Below are 25,268 nucleotides of genomic sequence, written 5' to 3'. Positions count from 1 at the left end.
TACTGCAACCACAGGAATTTTTGAAGATACATGGCAGCACACAACAGAAAAACACATGGAGTTACACAAGCATCTCTGCCTTTTACACTTTAGTAACCAAAAAAAGCATTCTCCATTTCTGGCTGCTTCAGAAAATGGCAAAATTACTTCTCGGTCAGAAAGTGGTAGCATGCAGCTACTAAGCACAGCAAACTGGGGACTGTGCCAACTCTTCCACGTACCATGAGCATCAATGTCATCGAGAGCAAGCTAAAAGGGCCTGGATTTGCTTTTTTCCTGGTTGTTATACAACCACAGTTGTGAAATTACAGGAAAGAGAGTGAAATGTAGCACATTCTTTCGTAAGTTAATTGGATATAAAATGAGCATGGACAGATGTTTTATAGGGAGACACCATGATTCACTGCATTTTTAGTTTATCACATGCGTTCAGAGTATATCTGAAGGTTGCAGTGAGGATTGGGACTGCACCCTGCTGGCAACATAATAAGTTAGTCTCAAAGATATTGCAGATTCATTTGAAACAAGATACAGCAAGTCTGTAAAACGGAGAAAGGGAAGGAAAACAAGGAAAAGAAATAATGTGACACTTCTGTACTTGTGGTGTGGGAGTAACTTATGCATCTGAAGGACCTGGTCTTTTTAATATATTAATATATTTTTCACACACACAGAGAGCCAGCTGAGACTAGTTGATATCAGATAAAAGTGAAAGCAATATTCAGTTTTGAGAAACAGAAGCAGGGTAGTCCTTATAAACTTCACAATAAAAAATTTAAATAGTTTTAGGAATCTCAGGTGTTATTTAAATTGAAGCTTTACTTGGTCAAGGGGTGAGATAAGAAAGCAAAGAAGGGGAACCAAACAAGAGAACACATTCTAACCTCCAGCCTTTTGACGATCTCTTTGATGTCATCAATGTTGCTGATGAAGCTCTCCAAAGAAACACATTCACCTCTCTCATAGAATATTTTGATATTTGTGTCTGTTGAAGTCCACCCTATCACATCTCGACAGGAGCAATTGAACACCACGCTTTTTGTGTCCTGTTCAATGAGGACTACAAACTCATTAGAGATGCCTAGGAGACAGTCTATTTCCATACCCTTGCTGTAGTCTTTTGCATGGACACTCCAGACAATAGCACCAGAACTATAGATCTCTGCTCCTGGATAAGGTTTGGACTTTTCCTTCTTTTTTGAAGCAAGTGAGATGAAGGGGAACTTGCCGGAAGGGTCAATGGGTGTGTTGGTGACGTTCTTCTCTGCCAAGTCTTTCAAGTACTCCTGCCGGGTCCTGGTGGCCATCGCACGGAACTTTTCTGATTTGTGAGCAGCATTCTCTGCATTAATGACTTTGGCCAGTAGGAAGTCCCTGAACACGTTTGATTTAGGAAACGTCACACCTTTTGGAATAGGTGGGCCAAAGGATGGTACATCTCTGGATCTTGTCACAGCAACACTATATGAAATAAAAGAATAAGAAACACAGTGTTTCACTCTAGGCAAATTCAGCAGTTTTTCCTTACAGACAATACATTCCCTCAAATTTTATTTTATTTTCTCAGCAATATGCCTAAATTTACATATTAATATTGCCAGTGTGGAGGTTATGCCCCCTTTATTATATAAACAGAAAGCCACTTTTTGCATATAAGCAGTTTTGAGTCATTCCCAATCCCACAGCTTAAAAAGAGCTTAAAGTACAAAACTGTAGGGGGGCTTTTTTGATAAGCAATCACTCATGTATGGCAGTTCTGAATTTTGTTTGGTTTTGGTATAAAAGGAAAATTTCTAACTCAGACTATGAGAAAGGCTAGCCTAGACTGTAGCTACTTAATGCTGAAAGGCTCATCTGAAAGCAGTGCCAAGTGTGTGATCAACACTAGAAGTATAGATTAAATGAACACATTAAAAAGATAAAGGCAATGAAGTCATCTCACAAAGCCAGTTCCACTGAGAAAATCATCTGGTGACTGAATGCATATATACATCACATCACATTACTGTTTTACATTTCTGGACTGAAAACTTCACTAGCTGATACGGCATGCCAGTGATAGAAGACAACTCTGAAAATACCAGAAATAAGAAACTTCTGAGAAGTTCAGAGATACCCTGTAGAAACAGATATATTCTTTTTCAACCCTTCCTTTTAGTTCCTGCACCAAGTGATGGTCTGACAATAAGATTGCCTTAGGCAACAGGGACCAGCTTAGCCATTCTTAACTGTCATTTCCCATTTGATATAAATCAGATGAGAGCTGTTTGAAAACTTTGAAGATCTGACATTCCAATCCAGTATCATTCACTTGGCAAACTATCCAAAGAGACTGAAACTCTACTTCGATAGTGACAAGAAATGTTCCAGCAGTTCAAACAGGACTGACCACATGTCTGTAACTAGATCTGGAAAAGGATTAACTAACTTTGGTCAGGATACCATGGTAATGGAAATAAAGAAGAAAAGGATAAAACTTGACCACATTAGGAAAGTATGTGGTGTTTCACTTAGACTGGCTAGTATTATTGTCACATTTTTCTTTTATCTGAATTCTTAAATATAATCAGAGAAATTCCCCCTCAAAAATCGGTAACTAAGATTTCAGAGTAAATCTTTTGAGGGATCATATAGGAACACCAAAAATAAAAATTTAGTGACCCAATATACAAGCGTATCCCCTTCTGGTTATGAGTGGTAGGGTGTTTTGTTTGCTTGCTTTGCTTTTGCTGTTCTGAATTGCTTGGAGTGGTTTTTTTCCTTTGGTTTTTTGTTTGTTTCTTAATAATTATATTTTCTGGCAACTGATATTGAAAGATGTCATTAGTGTCGTATTTCCTCCCAAGGTATATCAGTATATCTCAAAGTATGCAACAGGGGGTGCTCAAGAAGCAACTGACTCATCTCTAGTGGTCCTGAAGTGTATGTTATTAAGAAATGGAAGCCTAAGCACTAAACACAATTACTGGATGCAATGAAAACCTACCAGAAACTACCAGTAAGATTTTGTTTGGTTCAGTTTTCAGTGTCATGAATCACAGGGATAAGAATTCAATCTTTAACACATGCTAGAAAAGTTTTTAAAAGTGAGCAATGCTCAGAGATGCCAGACTTTTGAAATATTGTTTATCTTAGTTGGGAGAGAGAATCACTGGCCAAGACAGTGCTTTACTTTATTCCTTTTATGTACTTTTAAAATATAAATTCCAGTACAATTTTATGCTATATGGTTTCCTGTTTTGTCTAGAATTATGAATCCATGAAACTGTTCCAAATAATTCAGTGAAAAAGAGGTCAAACATACTTTGAAAAGTCTCCTAGAAAAACTTTTCATAATAGAATTCTACAAATTTAAATCAAGTGTTTGCACTGAGAGGACAGGAAAAAATAGTATTTCAATCTTAAAGACAGTACAGAAAACATACAATGTTCTGGTGGTCTTGTGTATCAAAATGAACACTGACATTCTCCCAACTATTGTTCACACTGTTTCCTCTTCCCTTAAACTTTAAGCCTGTACCATCACTAAAGCCAAAATTACCATTAAGCAACCAATGAGGTTCCAGCCCTTATAGTTGTAAACACTTGAAAAATGAGGTGATTCAGGAGTCTGAAGGTCAAAAATAGAATCCTGAGATACTTGAATTTATTACAGTTTAGCAAGTATCAATTTTTCCCATGCCTTTGAAAAGGAAGAAAATATATGCAGTCATATTACTTAAAGTAACAGACAAAAGCAGATCTATGTTGTAATATGCAATTCAAGTGAAAGATGCATCTGCAGCCCTTGTGGATGCATTTCCTACATTCCCTTTGCTTCAAAATCACTTTCTGTACTGGGTAAGAGCTGAAACATATGTCTGAGAGTTTAAGAACAAGCTGTGTTCACATAAATTATGCAACAGTTGAATTTTTCAATAAGCAGCCTGAAAAAGAGTATCCACATGAACATTCTTAGTCCAGGAGAGTTAATACATATACAAAGTTCAGCATCAGTTTTAGAAATGCTCTGTGAACTTTACCAAAAACTTCTGAGGAGAGAAAAGCCTTTAAGCCATCTATATGTACTCAAAAAATAAAGAATACACCAACTCACACACAGCAGTCTTAGATTTTCCTCTAAATAAGCACTTGCCTTAATAAAATACTTAAATGAATATTTGTACTTCAGCAAAAACAAGTTAATTCTAAGGCTACCTCATTTCAAGATGCATTCTCTAAAGCCATTGGTCTGACATTTCATATTTGAAATGGAAATGCTTTATAGAGGTTTCCTGAGATGAATCAACATTTAAAAATGAAAATATTCTAAGAGTTCAGTATATAACAAAGGTAAGAACTTTCACTGATAGTAAAAAAGCATAACTCAGAAACATTTCTATATGCTTGCAATTTAGTAAAAAAAAATTATACTAATAAGAATATCATCTTGCAATTCTTTATTACATGTTACTATCAATTTCCATTTTCTATTTTAATCATATTGACTTTAAGGTCACTTTAAGACTTTATTTTTTGCTGCATAATTCTCTGTCATTTCTTTGTGGAACTGAAATGAGGTAAGGAATGAAGATATTTCAGAGAGCTTAGCTTCTTCCTGAAAGGCTAAGTCACTTTTTCACTGTCTTCACTTTAAAAATGGAGCATAAAATCAGATGACCAAGTTATCTAAGCAAAAATTGGAAGTGTTTTCTTTTCTTTGTTCTATCAATGCAAAAATATTCTTCTAGCATACTTGTAATGAAGAGAATAGAAAGGAAGTGAGAAGGCAATTCTAAAATAATTTCCAAGTGCTTAATATGCATGTGCATGTGCACATGTGTGTGTACTCACACCTGACAACAGCAGCTTCCTCACTGGGCATGTTTCACCTACATATTCGTGTGTCTTTACTCTTTAAAAGAGTTCTAAATTCACATGACTCAAAACCTCCTTGACCCTCATCTTTCATTACATTTCCCTACTGAGAATTTAGGAGAAGAATGAAGCTGGCTCTGCACTCCAGCTCCACGTGCTCAGTGGCTGCAGCAGTGGCTGTAACAAACCTGTAACAAACGCTGTCCGTGCAGGGACCGTGCACCCTCACAATGACAAAGACGTGCTGGAAGTGGGAGCGGATGTTCTTTGGGCTGAATGGTTGTGCTCCAGGCTCCTGGAAAACTATTGTCACAATATCATTTCCAATATGTCGTTTTCTCAGAAGCTTTAACGAGGGAAAAAGAAAAAAAAAAGGAAAAAAGGTTAAAACAGACTTTTCACAAATTTCCAATCATTTATTTCTCATTATTATAAACTACTAGTGCTCATTTTCTTTCTCCAACTGATACTTCAAGCTGAAAACTGAAACAACTGAGGGTTATATAACAAGTACCAGAATTAATTGTTCACCTATAAATTTCAGACATGGTTGTATTCATAACAATTTCATTTCTATATGTAGCATAGAGGGTAAACTTATAAGGGAAAACTTTAAGCTAAACAAAGGGGGAAAACAAATCCTGTGCATATCAAGAGTAATCAGTGATACATGGAAGCAGGAAAACATCCCCCATTTCACACATTTTTCCAAGCCAGTGGTAGGTCCTATTTAAAGCTGAAAACAAGTTGTCATTGTCCTTAAGACATGCTATAAATAATTTCCTGATAGGCTTCTTTCAGTAAATAAAGCAGTTCTGCCCAAACAGTATAACAGAGTTAAAAAAAAAAAAAAAAAGAAAAAAAAAAGAAAGAAGAAAGGATCCTGACTAAGGATTTTGGCTCATGTACTCTTGTGTAGTGTGCTGGACCACCCACTCATTATCTCTCTGCATATTACAGTCTGCTGAACGCAAACCTTAAAGGACAACTGACTTAGCTGTAAAAGGTTTAAAATCATCATGTACCCTGTGGTCCTTCTGATATTATTGCATACTATTCACATCAAAGTAATGCACAATTAAATAGAAAACAGTCCAGTGGAGAAAAAACTATGATGTACCTACAATCATCTACTTAGCTCATCTCCCTGACACAGAGACTGCCACCTTCACTTCTGATTCTTTAACTGGTTTTATGCTAGTAATGAATAAAAGTTGCTATAAATACTCAATAGTTCATCTACTTCTGAGCCTATCTTACCTGTTGCTTGTTGTTAGGAGTATATGGCAACATAGTAGAAACGTGGAACATGATTTCGTAGTCCTTGTATGTTGTGTACAGAGAATGAGTACCTGTTGAATCAGCTGCAGATAAAAAAGACAAAATAAAAGTATTATTTTTAAAAAAATCAAAACCAAAGTTTCATTATTATTAAAAAAAACCACCAGCCAAGACAAAAATTTTTATTCAATCCTAGCTGAAATACCAGCAAGTAACAACTTACTCAGAGTTTATTCACCTATCAAAGCAAGTGTCACAAAGTCAGCCTGTGCACTTTTGCATACTTTTCCCAGACAAAAACTTGTTAGGAATAGGGAATTGATACGAGAAGACCCTGAAGAAAGCCTATGTAACATGAAGAGTGAGAACAAAGTCTGAGATAACTTTCAATTATCAAATATCCACCCCATTTCTCAGAATGAAACTGAACTGTAAGGAATATGAAAGAGACTTCAGCAAGGAAGACAGACATACTGAATGAATACTGTGATCAAACACATAATAAACAGCAAATGACCTATAACCCACAATAACAACAGGATATTTGTGCTTCTCCTAAGCACAAATATCAGGACTTGAAATTAACTGTAATGAAATCAGGTAGCACTGTCACTGGAGCAGCTGCTTTATGGACAGGAACAGTCAAAACCCCAAGTAGGATGCCACCATGCTGATAATTGATGATGAAAAAAGCCCACAAAAATCACATTATGATGCTGGTATATTAATCTAAGGTAACCTCACCTGTTTTGAGTTCTGGCCACCCTATTTTAAAGGTTACAGAAGAAAGATAAGGGATCCAGAAACAGGCCACAGAAATAATTAAATGTGGATGGAGAGACCTTCATGTGGAGAGAAAAATGATAAAAACTAGGACTATGAAGTTTAGAAAGAAAAGAAGAGGGGGATATTACTCAGTTTACAAAGTGTTGGTTGAAAACAACACTTGATTACCGACAAATTGTGAACTTGTTTTCACTTTCTTTCACTCTATAAAGTGACCTGGAAAAATATGCCATTCATTTAAGCAGTAACACATTTAAAGCTAAAATAGTGAGTATATGCTATTAAATACAACTTATGTCCACAGAGCAAAAAGCCTGCTTTCAAACACCACTTGAAAATAAATCATTCTATGTATGGAACACAGCATTCTGGCTATTTGAAGTTATATAAACATGCTACCAAATTATATAATCCCAGCTATTTATAACAATGTATTTTAAAAAGCTGTTAAAAAACTGTATCTTGGCATTTTCATTAGCAGAGAGATCATGTTGCTAAGAAGATAACAGATGTGAGATTTGTGATGCATTTACAGTAACAAATATACAGTTTATTTATCCAGATTTTGAGTATAACCTTTGAGAAGTTTGTTCCCTATCAGATTCAAAATAATAAAATAGGGGTAGCTTTACTATAAATGAAACACAAAATGATCTTTAAAATTAAATGGAAAGTTTTCTATATTATATCCACACAGAGATTTTGCACTTCTAAATCACCTATCTATAATAAAAAGGGCATTAGAAAGAAAAGATTGCTACAGTCCAAATATTATTTTAATAATTTAATATTAAATGTGCTGATCATTTTCCTTCAAATGCTAATTACAACAGCAGGACAGCTGAAAGGGGATCATTTCACCTTGCACTGTGCTCACAGCAGCCTCTGTCCTCTGCCTGATCACTGCAGTGCACACCCAAGGAGACACATACACCCAAAAGTCACCTAAACATCAATGCAACTTCATGACAGCTTTATCTGCTGAACAGTAAATACACTGATTTGTAATCCATCTTTTGGAAACAGAGCATACAGAAATATGACAAATACTTGGAAAAGGGGAGGGAGGATTAGGTGCAAAAAGATAGGGAAGTGAGACTGGGGAAGGCAGGCCCAGAAAGGGGGGAAGGGGCTCAAAAGCTATTGGGAGAATAGAATAAAGCAATTCTAACCAAAAATATTCTAGAACACCTACATATGTAAGCCAAACTTCCAAAATTCCTGGCAGGATTTAATTTTAGGCAGAAAAATGTTTTCTGAGAACAGCACTGATTCTGCAAACTAAATAATCAGGCTACAATCCAAATGACACATTTAATAATCCCAACTATTTCCAAGCACTTTACAGTTTAAATCTCTCCTATTCAAATCCAGCTACCAACAGAAGTCCATATGCACTACGACTGTGCATTTTTCTCACCATTCAGCTTTTGTGAAGTCCAGAATACTTTTCCTGAAGTGCACCACCATAACTGCAGGTGTTTGTTTTAAACCAAATCACAATTTGCAATAAAATCCAAGACTGTGTACTGGAATAACATCCATCATTTCAAGGTTAAAACTGCAAGCCAACACTGCAATCTACTTCTATTTAACAGAGGCCTGAGGGATCTTTAAATTCATTAGCACCTTGTTACACTGAAGACATCCCCTCTGGCCACCAGTTTATGGCACAGTACTCATGATGCTTTCCCAGTCTTGCTCCATTACTGGATCTTGGCACTTAGCTGAGTAGCTAAGAACAAATATGTTCAGAGCTTAATGTTGCTCCCCCTACCTTTGCTTTGTCAGCAGCTGTCAACACTGCTCTTCTGTTATACACAAGGATTACACTAAGGATTCATGACCAACTTCTGTAATACCCAAATTGTTTTCAGACAGAAATGAGGAGGACAGAATCTTTTATTTTGTACCATACAAAAGTATATGTATAACACAAATGCAGATGGACTTCCTCCCATCCATATTTCTTAATATTTTAATATTTGTTGGTCTCCCAACAGAAGGCTCAGACCCAAGAGTAAGTCTATCATTATTTCCACAAGGTTGGAAAGCTGTTATATAGTGTAAGTTAAGAAGGTAATCTATCTGTATTATTTCACTACAAATGTTGAGGTTTCTTGACAACCCCTAAATGAAATGTCAATTCAAAGTCCATTCATTCCCTAGATTTTATTATCTACTTATGGTTTTATATTCTTTGGATGTCTCAATCAGAAAATCATGCAGTATATAAACATTTAGTACAGAAACCTACCAATATTAACTTGATTTGTAATCTTATCAAAATGATAAATCATAAAATTCCCAGCTCATATTAATCAACTTCCTTTACTTCCCTCATCAACCACACCACCACTCTGTTGGGCACACAATCCTTGTTACCAGGCCCAGCATTATCAACCTGATCCCACTTACCAATTTAAAATATTGAAAAGTAAGACTAAGTGAGGGGGAGGGAAATAAAGCATACATTACAACTGGAAAATGAAAATTGACTGAAGTTATAATTTGAAAGATCACTGTGATGTTTATTACTTTAAAGTGATGCCCATAAGCTTCCTAGTCACTGTGGGGTAGGTGACATTTTCAAGCTCTATTTCCTATCCAAAGTCTGCAGGCTGCCAGGAGATAGACTGTTTCCCCTCTGGTAATGCTAGAAATAAACAAACAAAACTTGAAAAGTAGCATCGCTTTTTCACAGTGGTACTGGCAGAGATCCAAAACTAAAGCCCTTGAAGGATGCAATACACTTAAACAGGCTTTCAGTTAATAGTATGCATGAGATTCCTCCTTTTAAGGAATTGGCTCTATTATGGACACTTACTAATTAGGACCCTAACTCTAAAAATTTCTAAGAATAATTGTTTTGAAACTGCCTTTTGCTAGAGCAACTTTACTTTTCCAAATTTGCATATATTAAAAATATTGTGAATATTTCCAGAGTACATCTACAAATAGCTGATTTCCATGCAGAGAAAAATCTTTCTACATCTTACATCATGCAACTGCTTTCCACAGCTTGCAAAGTATTGTCAAAGGTACAGAAACTAGCCAAGCAGTCTACGTAGATCTGACCTTTCTGACAAGTCAATGAACAGACACTTGTTTTTAAGCACATCTTTGCAATCAATTGTGCTGCCACTGAACACAATCCTGGGGCAGGAAAACTTCCTGAGTAGTGAGACTGCAAGAACTATTTGAAGACAGGGCTCTCTAGCAACAAAAGAGCACAGAGCTGGAAGATGGAGAAGCTCAGTTCCTAGCTGTAGACCTAGCTGTTTCAGCAAAACCTACAAACCTAAGTCACAGTAAAAAAACACAACCCCCTCCTTTGCAGGTCTCTGTGTTAAGGCCAACACAAAAGGACCAACTGATTACTTAGGGTAGCTACTGAAAATGTATTGCCTGGCTGTATTCTGCTCTACATATATTCCCCACACCCGAGATGCAGCTCTTGTGACCATCTCTGGTCTTGTCTTTAGCATTTCCCCTACCACTAAGTGGCTTTTCCCTCCATTTCCTGTGTAGAATATGCTGTAAGTGCTTCCAAATGCAGCTGTCCAAAGAGCTGAGTGCTGTGCCCCCAAAGCACCTTCTCTGTCAGCATTACCATCTGTGCTTTGCACACTGGCAAAGGAGAAAATACCACCATCAAGATCTAATTAGAAACGTTTGCTGCTGCTGTTCACATTTGCTGCTGTCCAGACCTACTCATTAAGAACTCATGCATGCTCACACATAGTCATGTTTTCTCAGTAATCCTGCAGGCAATCTAACCTGAAAGATATCAGACAACTTAAGAGAGTTCCTAAGCAGTTCTGGCTGATAAGGTTCCACATATGTGAGACTGTAAACCTTGACTGAAAGAAAATGTAACAAATCCTTCATGAAAGCAGCAGTTTCCACTTAGAGGATTTCCTGTCCTCAATGGTCATACTGAAGTGTTCACATAAAGACTTTTTGTATTTTTAGATACAGAATGGAGCTGAGTGGGTCTACTAGGCAATATGAAAAAGATATGCCAGCTCTCAACTTGGAGGAGAAACCTTCATTACAAGAAGATAACTCTCAAAACCAGGAGAGAGTCAGTCAACTTAAAGGTTCCATTCAACAGGTGTTTAATTGTAGTCCATAAACTCAAAGCCTGACAATATTCTTTCCTTGAATCAGAAGCAACAACAAGGAATTCAAAACATCTCTGGAAAATACTCCTGTTCAGAAGAAAATGCAAAAGAAGTACTTAAAAGACATTTACAGCTTTCTTGGGTACATTTGAGCAGATGAATCAACTCAATCATACAGCATTTACAAATACTAGAAAGCAGAGTGTGTGGACTGACACTAAAATATGGGTCATTTTCCTTTTTTTCACATCTTAACTAATCCGGAAGAAAGGGAAGATACAATCTTGCTTTAACAACTGAAAGTAACAAAGTCACAATACAAAACCAGAAGCTAAATAAATGCTTTCTCTGTTTTCCATACCCATTTGATTTTTGGCCTAGCTCATCTTTATAACCAATAAAATGACAGTTCAGAGCTGTGCAAAAAGAAATCTCACCTTGAGAATTTTAGGTATTTCCTACAAGAGAGCTGATGAGGGACTTCTCCCACAGACATGCAGCAATAGGACAAGGAGGAATGATTTTAAACTGAAGGAGGACAGGTTTATATTAGATATTGGGAAGAAATTCTTTACTGTGAGGGTGGTGAGGCACTGGAACAGGTTTCCCAGAGAAGCTGTGAATGCCCCATCCCTGGAAGTGTTCAAGGCCAGGTTGGATGGGTCTTTCAGCAACCTGCTCTAGTGAAAGGTGTCCCTGCCCATGGCTGGGGGGTTGAAATGAGATGATCTTTCCAGTCCCTTCCAACCCAAACTGTTCCATGTGTATGAAATGCTCTCAAGGGAGGAACTACAACAGAGGCAATATAAGTATTGCAAGTAAAAAAAAAAAACAGGCTCAGTGTTAAATAAGTGCAAAATAGGTATTAATTCAGGTTCAAAACCAAAGGAGGCTTTAGAACTCTGTGAGGATTGAAGATTAGACTGGTCAAGAACAGCCTGAGGAGATGGCAATGCAATTGCTGTAAGAATTAAGGACAGAATATAGAATGATGGAGCATTAAAGCACAGCAAGGTACTCTATTTGTGCCAGGAGACCCATGACAAGACCACAGCTTCTGCGGCACTGAGGCTGATGAATGTTTTTCAGCTTTCATGAATCAAACTCCTTATTTCATTTCCTTTGCTACAAGTGAGCAAAATAGCAAAAGATCTCCACGGGAACTGGTTAGCTCCAGTACTCCAAGAAAAGGAACACAATACAAAATTTCCCCAAGTAAGTCAAACAGATCTAGAAATTGAATGCAGCATGTGCTAGCTGATAAACAGGTATTTGACATGACTGATTCCAAATACAGGGAGTTTCCTTTATAGTTACGGTCACCCCAGATCATCTCACCACTGCATTTTGTTGCACTATGTTTTACAGTTAGAGCTGATAACATAGCTGCCAAATCCAGTTTAATGTCCATAACTCAAAAAAGAAAAAGCAGACAGGGAGGAATACATTTGACAGGATGACTAAGACAAAACTGCCTAGAAGAAAAACTGCATGCAACAGACATCAGGAAAGCAGTATATCAACTTTTCAAGGTGGAGCGACATAGATGCATTCACAAAACATCTGAGACAGTCTATAACTGCATAATTAAAAAAAAGGACATACCAGCTGTATTGATTAGCCTTAAGACAACACATTGATGATAGATTTGCAATACCAATAATAATTCAATAATTACTGACTTCTTGTTGTAGCTTTATTGACAATTTCATACCAAATTAGTGCAAAAATCCAATTATTATCAGAGTTGAGAGTCCATATGAGTACAGTTAAATTACACATGCTCTGCTTTCACTTATATTAAGCAACTGCCTTCCTACAACAAAGATGTTATTTTTAAGGACTCTTCAACAAGGCAGTTAGCAACCACATCAAGCATTTTATTCACTTAACGGGGAAAAAAAAGAATGAAGAAGTCTTACTTTTTGTATCCAGCTGAGCACGGTACTTGTCAAATCCCTTGAGTCGAACTCGCTCTCCCAAGAGCTGAAGAAACTCCTCAAAAGCTGGACCTGCTGATTCATTATTATACATTTCCTCTTCTGTGCTTTGCCCAGCTTTGCAGTACATGATACCCACCTTAAGTTGGTAACTTAACTGCAAAAGAAAAAAGATTAAAATTTTATGTGTATAGCAAGTGATGAAGCAACTCAGACACCAAATTCACTTCTTTTCATAAATCTAAAATTCACGAATGAAAAGATACCTAATAGTCAGTCCAATTTCAACAGTTAGACTAGTTCCAAATACTCTCATTTTTTTCTACTGTATTTGCCTCAATGATGGCAGATTTAATCTGAAGATGTCAAAATGCTTTCTGAAGTGAAACAAACATGAATGTTGCTTATTTCCAGGAGGACAACACCGCAGCTTGCAGTGAACATCCAACACTGAGCCACGTGGGAAGTGCTGGCTGACAAATGCCAGGAGCTCAACACTCACTGACTGGTACCACAGCTGCCATCCTATGCTAAGCCTTCCATGCAGAAGGGTAGGGCACATCATGTGCTTGCTTCTTAAACAAGCGACCAAATGAAGTCTCTCTCATTTCAAAGAGAAGAGAGAAATTACCCACCTGTTAGCATATTCATCTGTTAGGAATGATAAAAGACTCCATGACATGCAGTGGGTCCTCCCTGACTTAAATACGATGATAATAACAAAAAAACCCAGCAAAATTGAAAAATGCTGGTCATACTTTGAAGGTACTATTTACTAGCACATATCTTTCAATACACTTGTGCTTTTCATTTCCACTTTCCCTCTAATTGGGAGTTGATGTTCCTAATACAGCAGAAGCTAAAGATGTAAATAAAGTGATTTTTACCCAATTATAATTGTGATTCCTCAAAGCAAACTGTTTCTACCAATTCCAAATTGATACCGACACAAAAAGAAGGAGCACACTGTCATCATTTACATCTGGATTACAGACAGAAAAGTCACAGAAGGGAAGAAAGCAGCATCCACAGTCATTTACTGCTGTCTCCAAAACCAATTTCACAGGCCAGAACTCAGATTGAAGGAGCACAAAAGAGAGCCTTGGAGTTTATGCAGGTAATTCATCCAGTAGAAATGCATCCTTATTGCCCGGTAAATAATCTTTCCTCCTACACATGAATTTGTGCAGAGGCTCTATTTCAAATAAACACTAACCACATATGCCAGAATGAAGTTCTAAGAAAAGCTATCACAACCAGCATGAGATTTACAAGTTTAGGCTATAGGTTAGTGGGAAATGAAAAGTTATTTGGACAGGCACTGGGAAAGCAAAGCTATCTGAATATACGGCAATTTGCTCTCAGCAGATTCTATCCCAAGCCATGGGCAAAGGATTTTCAACTTGCTAGGACCATGTGGACACATAATGAAACTGAAACTCGTTACTTTTAACCTATTATATTTATGGTGGGATCATTTAAAGGCCCTCAGAAGTGGTCCTACTCTGTCTCTAAAGAAAGTAAATTTTAAAATTAAAAAACTCTGGAAATTGCTATTTTACTGTACTCTTCCTTTACTACCAAGGATGAATGATGATGGTGATAAAGTATTAGTATCAGGAAAACAAGGAGGGAAAAAGAACAGTAAGGATAACCTGGCTTGTTTGCTCCTGCTTATAGTAAGTCACAGTTCTAGGCTGCTTCTTTTTTCCCCACTACAGAATATCCCTTATTTTATCACCTGACACACTGACTTTCATCTTCTAAAAATGTCCAAATTTCTTATGACAAAACTCAAGTACAGCATAAAATCTTCAACTGGTTTGGGTTGGAAGGGACGTGAAGGATAACCAGTTTCTAAAGTCCTGACATGGGCAGCAGGGACACTTTCTACTAGACCAGGTCTGCTCTACTAGACCAGACTTGCTCAAATTCACATCCAACTTTACTTTAATACCTCTAGGGATGGGACATGCCCAGCTTGGCAATCTGCTCCAGTGCCTCCTGCTGACCCGAGGTGAGGGAGGAGAGGAGGGGAGCGAGGAAAGGCGGTGAGAGGTGGCACTGCTGCCGCTCCTGCCGGAACAACTGCCATTGCTCTCCACACCACCAGCAGCAGGGCCTGTCTTGGACCATTCAGGCATCTGCTGCCCAGATGTGCCTTTCTCCAGTCCCACAGAAACAGGATGGATGCAAGTGCTTCATGGAGCCACAACACCTTAGCTGTACTGCTAACTACAATAGCTTCTAGTAATTTCACTTAAAGAAGTTAGGACAAAGAAAATTATTCTCATGAAGCACACTTGCACTACTAAAGCTTCAACTTTAGGTGAAGGAAGGATTCTCAAGGGCATAAATAAAAATGGATCTGCAGCACCAATGAGCAAGCAAACAACCATGCTTTATTGCTTTGAAAATGTCAGCCTGAGAAACTAAACAAGGACAATGCAAAGAACAGGATTTGCCTTCTAGCTGGGTTCTTAGATTTGCTAATTTGTGGGGGGAAAAAAAGTTTCCTTAAGGACAACACAAGTTGGCATTTCTGAATCAAAAAGAGCAGATCTGGATCAGGGCATGCAGTTCCCATTATTGGACCTCCTTCTGATAAACCTACAGGCCTTAGAAGTGTATTAGCTACAAGAAAAAGCTAAAAAAGAAGTTGAAGCATGAATTCTGTTGTGGTAAAACTACTAAAGTAACATCTTCATTTTAATAATCTGAAAGTATTGACATACTTATACACATGAGAAAAGTGCACTTTAAGTATTTATCTAGCACACAGTAAAGACAGCCAAAAGTATAGCTTGGATTTAATCAGTCAGCAAGTTTACATTATGAACCAGGAATTATATTAAGAACCAAGTGACATTCGGCAGTATTTCTATGAATGAGGAACTGCCATAAAGATTAGCTTCAACTGCAACAAATCAGTAATTGCCCTAATATTCAAATTTTTTAATCATATTTGGAAGCAAACTTACAGTAACCTACCATGAGCTCTGCATTCAAGACAAAGATTAGTAAAAGGTGATTAGCAAAGAAGGCAGCGCAGCCCTCGGAAATTACTGGATTGCTGTTTAACACAGAACTATTCAAATGAATGCATTTTAATAAATCCAATAAAAGAACAGCTAGGTGACAAGCAGTGTGGACCATATGTACGAACAGCAGATGTTACCACTCTAGCAATCCAAGAGGAAGTAAGGAACGAGCAACTTTCACAGACACCACCAGTACAAAACTAGGGCAAGAAAAATATTCCCATTCTAGCATTGAATGACATATGCAGATATTGAAAGAGTAGAAGAGACAGAGCTCAGGCATAAGAGTGATATGAAATGCAGAGAAAATATGTTGCAGTGAAAGACTTGAAAAGTGCAATCTGTTTAGTTTATCATAAACAAGACCAACAGATGATATAATCACTGCATACAAAAACCTTTGCTGGAAAAAATCTCACACCAAAATGACTTTTGAAATGTAGCAGAGAAAAATATCAAGTCTTAAAGCTGAAGGCAGATAAATTTAAATAAAGAAGTGTAAATTCTTAATATGAAAACAACCAACTGCTTCAAGACCTCACCCAAATATAAAAAAGACATCCTATTCTAATGAAAACTGATGCATACAAATTTGGCTCAGTGAAGGGATTCCTGGGTGAAATTTAGTGGCTAAGGCGACTTTATAATCTTAACCCTTAAATTTACAAAACATTTTATCTGCTGTATCAAACAGGCACCTGCTTATGCTGTAACAAAACAGTGCGACACTCAGCGAGAAGAAGTGATCAACATTCTGTGTACTTAATTAGTAGAGCAGCTGCTACCCAATTTTTGTTAGCTTAGAATTGAAAAAATGCAGCTTCTAATTAGTACAGAGTGTACTTATCTTTTTTGCTAGAAGTGTCAAACTGTTTCATTACCACAGAAACAGAACATACTTTGATTCGATAATAAAAATTCAAGTATCACTTGCCCTTAATTATTTTCAAACGTTTAAGTATTAGAAAGCCATACTACGGGAGATTAATAACATATAGGATATGAACTAAGGATAATTTAACCCCACAGTTTTGTTAGTTGTCATAGAATCACAGAGTGCTCTTACAGATCATCCAGCTCCAATCCCCTGCCATGGGCAGGGACACCTCTCACTAGACCAAACTACTCAGAGCACATTCAACCTGGCCTTGAACACCTCCAGTAATGGGGCATCCACAGCTTCTCTGGGCAACATGTTCCAGTGCCTCACCACCCTCACAGCACAGAACTTCCTCATAATACCTAGTCTAAACCTACTCTCTTTCAGTTTGAAGTTATTTCCCCCTGTCCTGTCACTCTGTCCTGTTGTAAAAAGTCCCTCTCCCTCTTTTTTATAGGCTTCCTTCAGGTACTGTAAGGTCACAGGTCAACTCAAGCCTTGTCTTACAGGGTGAACAATCCCAGTTCTCTCAGCCTTTTCTCACACCAGAGATGCTCTGACCCTCTACTCATCTTGGTGGCCTCCTCTGGAGTCACTCCAGCAGGTCCCTGTCCTTCCTGTGCTGGCACCCCGGAGCTGATGCAGCCCTGCAGTGGGGTCTCAGCAGAGCAGAGGGGCAGAATCCCCTCCCTCCCCTGCTGCCCACGCTGCTCTGGATGCAGCCCAGGACACGTTTGGCTCTCTGGGCTGGGAGTGCCCATGGCTGGGTCATGTCCAGCCTCTCACCCACCAGCACCCCCAAGTCCTTCTCAGCAGGGCTGCTCTCCATCTCTTCAGTCTCCAGCCTGTGAATACCAGAGGTGCAGAATCCAGGTGCAGTATCTTGCCCTTGGTCATCTTCAACCTCGAGATTCCCATGGGGCCACTTCTTGAGCTTGTCCACAAGCCTCTCACCCACCAGCACCCCCAAGTCCTTCTCAGCAGGGCTGCTCTCCATCTCTTCAGTCTCCAGCCTGTGAATACCAGAGGTGCAGAATCCAGGTGCAGTATCTTGCCCATCTTAAACCTTGAGATTCCCATGGGGCCACTTCTTGAGCTTGTCCACAACCCTCTGGCTGGCATCCCACCATTCAGGCATGGCAATTGCACCACTCAGCTTCCTAATTTGCTGAGGGTGCACTCAATCTATGCCATTAATGAAGACATTAAATCCCACTATGAACCCAAGATAAACCACTTGTCCCTGATGTCCACTGTGCCTCTGAGCCATTGACCATTAATTACCCTTTGGATGTGACCATCCAACCAATTCCTTACCCATCTAACAGTCCACTCATCAAATCCATCTTTCTCCAGTTCAGAGAGAAAGGATGTTGTGGGGGACCATGTCCAAAGCTTTACAGAAGTCCAGAAAAACAATATCCGTAACCCCTCCCTTGTCCACTGATGTAGTGACTCCATCAGAGAAGGCCACTGAGTTGGTAAGGCAGGATTTGCCCTTGCTGAATCTGCTCTGGCTGTCTCAAACCCACCTCCCTGACGTCCATGTGCCTTAGCAGAGCTTCTAGGAGGATCTGTTCCATGACCTTGCCAGGCACAGAGGGGAGGCTGACAGGGTGATGGCTCCCAGGGAATCATCCTTTCTACCCTTTTTGAACATGGGTACAATGTTTCCCCTCTTCCAAGCTCCTGGGATTTCCCCTGACTGCCATCACTTTTCAAATGCCATGGAGAGTGGTTTGGCAACTCCATCAGTCAATTCCTTCAGGACTTTGGGATGCATCCCATTAATCCAAATCCCATTACATATGTTCAGGTTCCTCAAGTGGTCACGAACGTGATCTTTTCTTACAGTGGGAGGGACCCAGTCCCCATCCTGGGTTCATCCACTCAAGTGGCATGGAAAGAGAGGTTACCAGTGAGCACTGAGGCATTCACACAGCTATAAAATGTCACTACTGAAGTTTATAATCATAAAATTCACTTGAGTCATGGACTTCCGTTTTTCTAAGTCAAAGCTGTAGTGCTAATGAGCCTTTAAAAGACAAGGAGACTATCACCTCATTGAAAATTATTCACATGAAGAAAGCCTTAGAATATTTTGCCACGTAGTTTATTCCAGGGGAAAGAAAAAAAGAGCACCAACAAAACAAAACAAGACCGGCAGCACCCTGGTCATGGTTTAGTCAATGCAGTATTACAATGAAACATTTAGCACTGTGGGAGACTTATGTTCTTAGTATAATAGCAATAAGAACAACAGAACTCCCTCCTTCCCCCAGTCTTTGAAAAACAATACTGTAGTCTCTTTTACAGGAAATTTAAATTAACAACTGCCATAACATTAATCTAAAACTTTAGGCCACCTAGAGAAATGAACTTGATTTCATACATCCCAAATATTCTGCAAAAGTTGGGGGAAATAGATGCAACACAACTCTTTCTACAGATGACATGTTTTAGTTTAAATGAGGCATTTCAACAGACTTACTCTAATAATATAAGCCTAAAAGATCATTTTGCAACTCACGGCAATAATCTGACAGACTAAGATAATTTCATTCTGTAACTCTGCACTTACCCCTTGCTCATCAAGCTTCATAAGCTGTTCTGTGACTTTTGGAGTGTTGAAGGCCAGCCTTAAGCAATGGATATTCAGCTCTGGAACCACATACTCCAGCACTTCTTTTAGGGGAAGTCCCCTGGCTGTGCAATGCTTTGCAGTAGAAGGGATAGCATCTTCCAGCACAGACCCTCTTAATGTCATGAGCTATGCATACAAAGGAAAAACAGCACATATATTGAGTTATGCACTGAGACTGACTAGCAATAGCAGTGCAACTAGACATACTATTTTTCCAATTCTCAGCAGAAATCAAGGACATTAAGGAATTCCTTTTAGCATGAGACCAACATTGATACACAAAAATTCCACTCATCAATCATAGTAATCAGACTGTATGAAACAATTAATCAGATTTAAGTTTTACAGGAAACTACTACCTGGAAAAGTTAGTATTACTACATATCTTCTATAGTATAGAGCATTTAAAAGTAAAAAGTACATTTCTCAGGTCTACCCACTGCCGCATATAAAAGTGAAGAAGGCAATTTCCTTCCTCTTTGCTTGCTTCTAGCTAATATAGCTCCTGTAAGTTTCTCAAGATTTAACCTTCAGTATTTCCTCTGTACTGGATGTTATGGAATAATTCACATATATTCTGTGCCAGATAAACATGTAGCGTAATTCTGTCAGGAGGTTCCTGGACTATACAGAAATCTATTACCAATGCTGAAAAGCACATACACCCCATATACTGCACCTGGTTTTGCCTGCTCAGTTCTAGTTTCTTTTAGTATCCCCCTGCATTGCTTACCTCACTGGTTCTGAATATGATCCGGTAGTTGTACTGAGGTCCATTTTCTTTGATTTCCTCTGGCTTCTCTCTTCTTATACTCACAGCTACTGGACCCAGGTTCTCATCTGCCCCAAAATAGTTCCAGTGTTCTTGTATATGAGAAAAAAAAAAAGTCTGTCTTACTTCTTACACTTCAACTATATTTCCATGCTTGATTGTTACACTGGAAACAAACTGCCAGCTCCATGGAGCCAATAAGAGCATGTCTTCAAGTGTACCAGGATGTCATTCTTGTGCTTCACTTCTCTCGTGAGCTCCATTTATACAAAAAGGCTGAAATTCAACATAGCATATCTGCTTAAATAGGCCCAAAACAGGATACACCTCTTACATCATCTTTTATATTGCCATCTGTTTCATTCACATTGAAGTAAATAAGCACTACTAATTTCCCCACTTAAAAATAAACAGAAGGAAGCCAAATGCACCAAAGTGGGAAACTCAACAACCTATGTTAAAATAGAAATGTCAAACAACTGTACTTAGCAAAGGATATAAATTATTTATTTTGTTTGAATGCTTTTTGCTTTTTCCATACACGTTGCTCAGTTCTAAAATGGGAAAAACTGATGAAGCTGCAAAAGAAGTTAAAGGCTTGTTCACAGTAAAAATATCAAATCATAGTACCACAGAAAAATAAAGCACAAGAATAAAATTACTAGCATTAATATTGAACAGTGAAGTGTTCAACAACCCTTAAAGTGCTAAGAGTCCAGTTGAAAACCAGTCCAGAGGGGAAGGCAGCAGAGAGGAGATTGCAAGATTGGTGAAATCACTCACTAGCTGAATGGCAGTTTCCTTGAAACACATTTTTATATTTTTCTAACTATAGTCATGTAAAGTCAAGCTTTACATGAAAAAAAAAAGCACATTTACAAAAATCAAAGCTCAACAATTTTAGAGACTGACTGGTGTTGAAGGCTGTTCTACAGAACCTTTTGAGCTTTACAAACTATCTTGACTGATGACAGAGGCATATCACCATTAATGCAGCAACATATAAACAAAGCTGCATATATCTTAAGTGACTGCTGAATTTAAACATACATTCCCTAAAAGAAAATGTAAGAGAAAAGTCAAAAAGTAGGAGTCAAGCATTGTGCAAGAAAAGTCCCATGTCATCATTTCACATAAGCTGCATACAGGAATGCATTTATACATGCACAAAAATAGAAAGTTAGAACCACCTGAAAATACAGTAATTCAAAGAAATGTGAAATTCAATGATATAAAGAAAAGATGTAACTGCCCTGACAGGAAATGTAACCATACTGCCTTTACTACATATAGATTACTTGCTATTCTTAAAACAAAAATTTAAGTAAGAACTTTAGGAGCACTCTAATATAAGCCATTCTACTACAGAGAGAAAATGAAGTATTTTAACATCATCAAGAACTGCATATTTAAAGATAATAAAAACAGATATTGAAATACACTCCATCTAAAGTGAATGGCAATCATTTTTCCAATTAATAATACAGTTAAAAATTTAGGAGCCCCATTTTTTACTCTAAGTCTTTTAAAACTTATACTTACTGGTTCTTACAAAGTCTCCCTCCAACATACTAAGTGCTTTCACACAGCTGTCCAGCACTTCAAGCCCTTGGGGGTTTTACTCAAGCCCCCAGTGCCTGGTATTTTATTATCCTTCACTCAATGTCTTCTGTTTAAGCTTTCAGAGCATGCAAGACAGCATTAGAAACATGCTTGCAGCATTAGAAGACTTGCTTTCTACCAAATTCTTCTGCAAGTTAGGGAAAGCCAATACTCTAAACAAAGGTAATTAAAATTCAAAATTCTTTCAATATCTTGTGGAATATTCTGTAAATATTGTCATTAAACTTTGAGTGGCTGAACTATGAGTGGGAAAATTACTAATAAATTAGGTTATCTATATAACTGTAATTACGTTTACATACTAGTCTACTAGATGTTCTGTTGTTCAAAATTTCAAACTATCTTACTTGCACTCTAACCTTTCTTCCTCCTGCATTAAGTAGCTTGATTTTTTGTCAGGGTATTTATAGCTCACCAAACCATTTATGGCAGACAAGGTCCTTGCAGAAGCAGCACAGTCACAGAAAGTTAGACTAATTTTTCAATCAGTATATTACACAGCCTCCCAAACCTGAAGTAACTTGGCCATCTCCACACTAAACTGCTTAGTGACTTAAAAACAGTGATGTGGCTTTGCTTTTATGATTGAAAAACAAAGAAAAAAGATATGGAGGTCAGGCATACTAGAAGGGTTCAAACAATTCATTACTTTACTGTATTGACAGCCATACAGATGGGAAAACTTGTGTACCCTGCAATCACTCTAGCCTGCAATTCAGATAGAAAATTTTCTCAGGAGAAATTATTCTACATCTTGAAAAGACATTTAAGAAGAGTGGCAAGAGGAATGCTTGAAAGTGCACACAAATACACAAAATATACATACAATTCTGTATCATTTGATTAAGCTTTTCAATTAGCTCCTATTGCTTTGGAAAAATGCATCAAGTAGTGTGGAACTCTACACTTCTCTACTAAGAGGAAATGTCTTTTATTCTTTTTTCCTTCAGTCTGTACTGGGCAGTGTCCTCTACTCACATTTGCTACTGGGTTGTTCATTCTTTACCTTCATCTTCATTCTTCCTCCTCCCCTAAACCCCATCTCTGTATTCATTCTGCAAGCTATAATATAAATCCCTGTATCTGACTACTTTTACTTCTGGTACACTTTATTGTACCTCCACCTGATTTTCCCTTAAATTCTGAATCCCCTTACATCCAACAATTTTATCTTTCCAGTGCAGGAAAAGTAGCAGCAGGATTAAAGTGCAAAAAGCTTAATATGCAGTGTAAAGAGAGCTAATTAGTTGTTTTATTGGGAAAATAAGGACTATGTCACAATTATAATTCAGGAACTTGATGTCAAACATGAATGCCATATTTCTTCACACCACACAAAAGCTAATTGGAAACAACATTTCTAAAGCTTGACATTTAATCTAAACAAGTGCTGAAAAATCATTTAATTAACAGACAATCAGGACAACTAGCAGCAGCCATAAATCAACTTATAAATCCATAACCCCCCCCAAAAAAAAGACTTGATTGTAGCTGGTCATTAAAACAAATGATACATACTTTTAAAAATAGTTAAATACCTATAATATAACTCAAAAGATACTTCCTGTGAAAGAACCAAAGCTAAAATACTTATTTTCCTGGTAGATATTTATGAGCTTCCTTTGCAATGGAAATCCAAGTAAATGCACTTGATTTTAACTGAAAAAGTTCTTCTGTGCTTTCATCATATTTCCCTTTAGATATCATGTCCAAATTATATTCTCTGTAATCAGGCTAGAAATAAAAACCCCAAACATTTCTCTTCTGAATGAAACTCACATCAAGCATCTTCCTCTAATCCTAGCTCAGCATTTACATTACTGGAAAACCCTGCCCAGTACTTCTCTGGAGACAAAAGGGCAGGCAGCATTTTGGGAGCTCTGCAAGTCCAGCCCCGTACTTGAAAGGCACCAACTCTTGGATAGAATATGCAGCCATTTAAAGCATTAGGGAAAAGGGTATTTTTACTGGCTGACAACAGGTAATAGAAAGCCAACCAACAGCTAATTTGTTATAAACCAGTTCAGGAAACTATTTACTTCTCAGTCAAGTCTTTCATTCTAAGCCAATAACTAATACTTGTCCTAAATGGCAACATTAGCAATTACTGCATGAGAAGGATGGAAGCAAAACAGATGCTCTTGCTTCTTTCCATGAGAACTGCAATTCCCAGACACAATTATGGGGACAGAGCAAACAGACTGCTCCTCTGGAGTGACATGCTCTCTTTCCTGAACTGCACTTGGACAAGCTTTGCTCTCTGTGCGATTTTAATACTGATTGTAAATAAGTCTTTAATAAACATGCCTGCAACTTTCATAAATTGGTTCTCATGCTGGCTTCATCCTCTCCCTCTTTTTTATGCACAAGCCTAACTGATAAATGTCTAGACTTCAAACTTTTAGTCAAGTCCTTCTATCAAATACACCTTTTAAAACACACCACAATGTCTAGACTTCAAACTTTTAGTCAAGTCCTTCAAGTCCTATCAAATACACCTTTTAAAACACACCATTATTTAACCACCTTGTAAATACATCTTGTGCATCATAAGAGGAACATTCATTTCCTATAAAAATAAACATTTCCATGTGAGTCAGTTGTGCATGAGCTTCGGTTAGTGAATTGAGAGAAGAGACTGAAATTCATAAGATCCTGCAAGGTTCATTTCTCTCCACTGAGTACAAAGGGAGTCTGCACAATTAGTTCAGATATAAAGTGGAGAAAGTGAATTCAGCCTGCCATTATAAAGTTCTCTTCCCAATATCTTTTTCTAAGTATCATTTTTCTTACCTCCACTAAACTGTCTCCACCAGTATTTTCACATTCAGAAGTCTGGACAGCAGGCCAGAACACTGTTTATCAATTCCACTACTTTGCAGAGGGACCAATTTCTTTTACTTACAAAAACTCATCCATTTTCATTCATTAAACTTATACAAGACTCATCCATAAATATCACATGCAAATACTTTACACTAACTAGATGAAAATATTTGAATCAATTTGGACTATGTTAGTAATACTGGAAGCTCACTTATCCTTCCTCCATACATTGCTAAAACTTGAGATGGAGCTTATCATCTAAGTAACAGTACCTGTAAAAAATGAGCTATTGCTTTTATATAATTAAAGACTTCAGACGAGTTACCATCAGCATTTCACCAAATTACCTTGAAGAAATTAAAAGGACCCATATGAATTCAAGGTCTTTCATCCCTTTTTTTTTTAAGACACAAGATTAACTATGTTTTTTTTCTTTTATGTGACAAGACACATTTTTCATGAAATCATGCTGACTGGCATCATTGATGATT

General features: G+C 37.8%; 1 protein-coding gene across 7 annotated transcripts in view; it reads right to left on the bottom strand.

The window, feature by feature from the left end:
- SIPA1L1 (signal induced proliferation associated 1 like 1) overlaps positions 1-25,268 on the bottom strand; it is a 201,860-nt gene that overhangs the window by 40,526 nt on the left and 136,066 nt on the right. For all 7 annotated transcript variants that reach the window (XM_039704988.1, XM_039704995.1, XM_039704993.1 and 4 more), the window contains 6 exons: positions 20,290-20,420; positions 19,494-19,682; positions 12,974-13,148; positions 6,118-6,221; positions 5,046-5,203; positions 885-1,461 (listed from right to left, as the gene is read on the bottom strand). In XM_039704988.1, the coding sequence (XP_039560922.1) occupies positions 885-1,461; positions 5,046-5,203; positions 6,118-6,221; positions 12,974-13,148; positions 19,494-19,682; positions 20,290-20,420 (1,334 nt within the window). The remainder of the gene's footprint in view (positions 1-884; positions 1,462-5,045; positions 5,204-6,117; positions 6,222-12,973; positions 13,149-19,493; positions 19,683-20,289; positions 20,421-25,268) is intronic.

This window comes from Passer montanus, unplaced genomic scaffold (genome assembly GCF_014805655.1).
Source record: "Passer montanus isolate IOZ18808 unplaced genomic scaffold, ASM1480565v1 scaffold18, whole genome shotgun sequence".
Lineage (NCBI taxonomy): Eukaryota > Metazoa > Chordata > Aves > Passeriformes > Passeridae > Passer > Passer montanus.
Note: the sequence above shows the minus strand (reverse complement) of the source record. Positions and strands in the feature narration are given on the sequence as shown.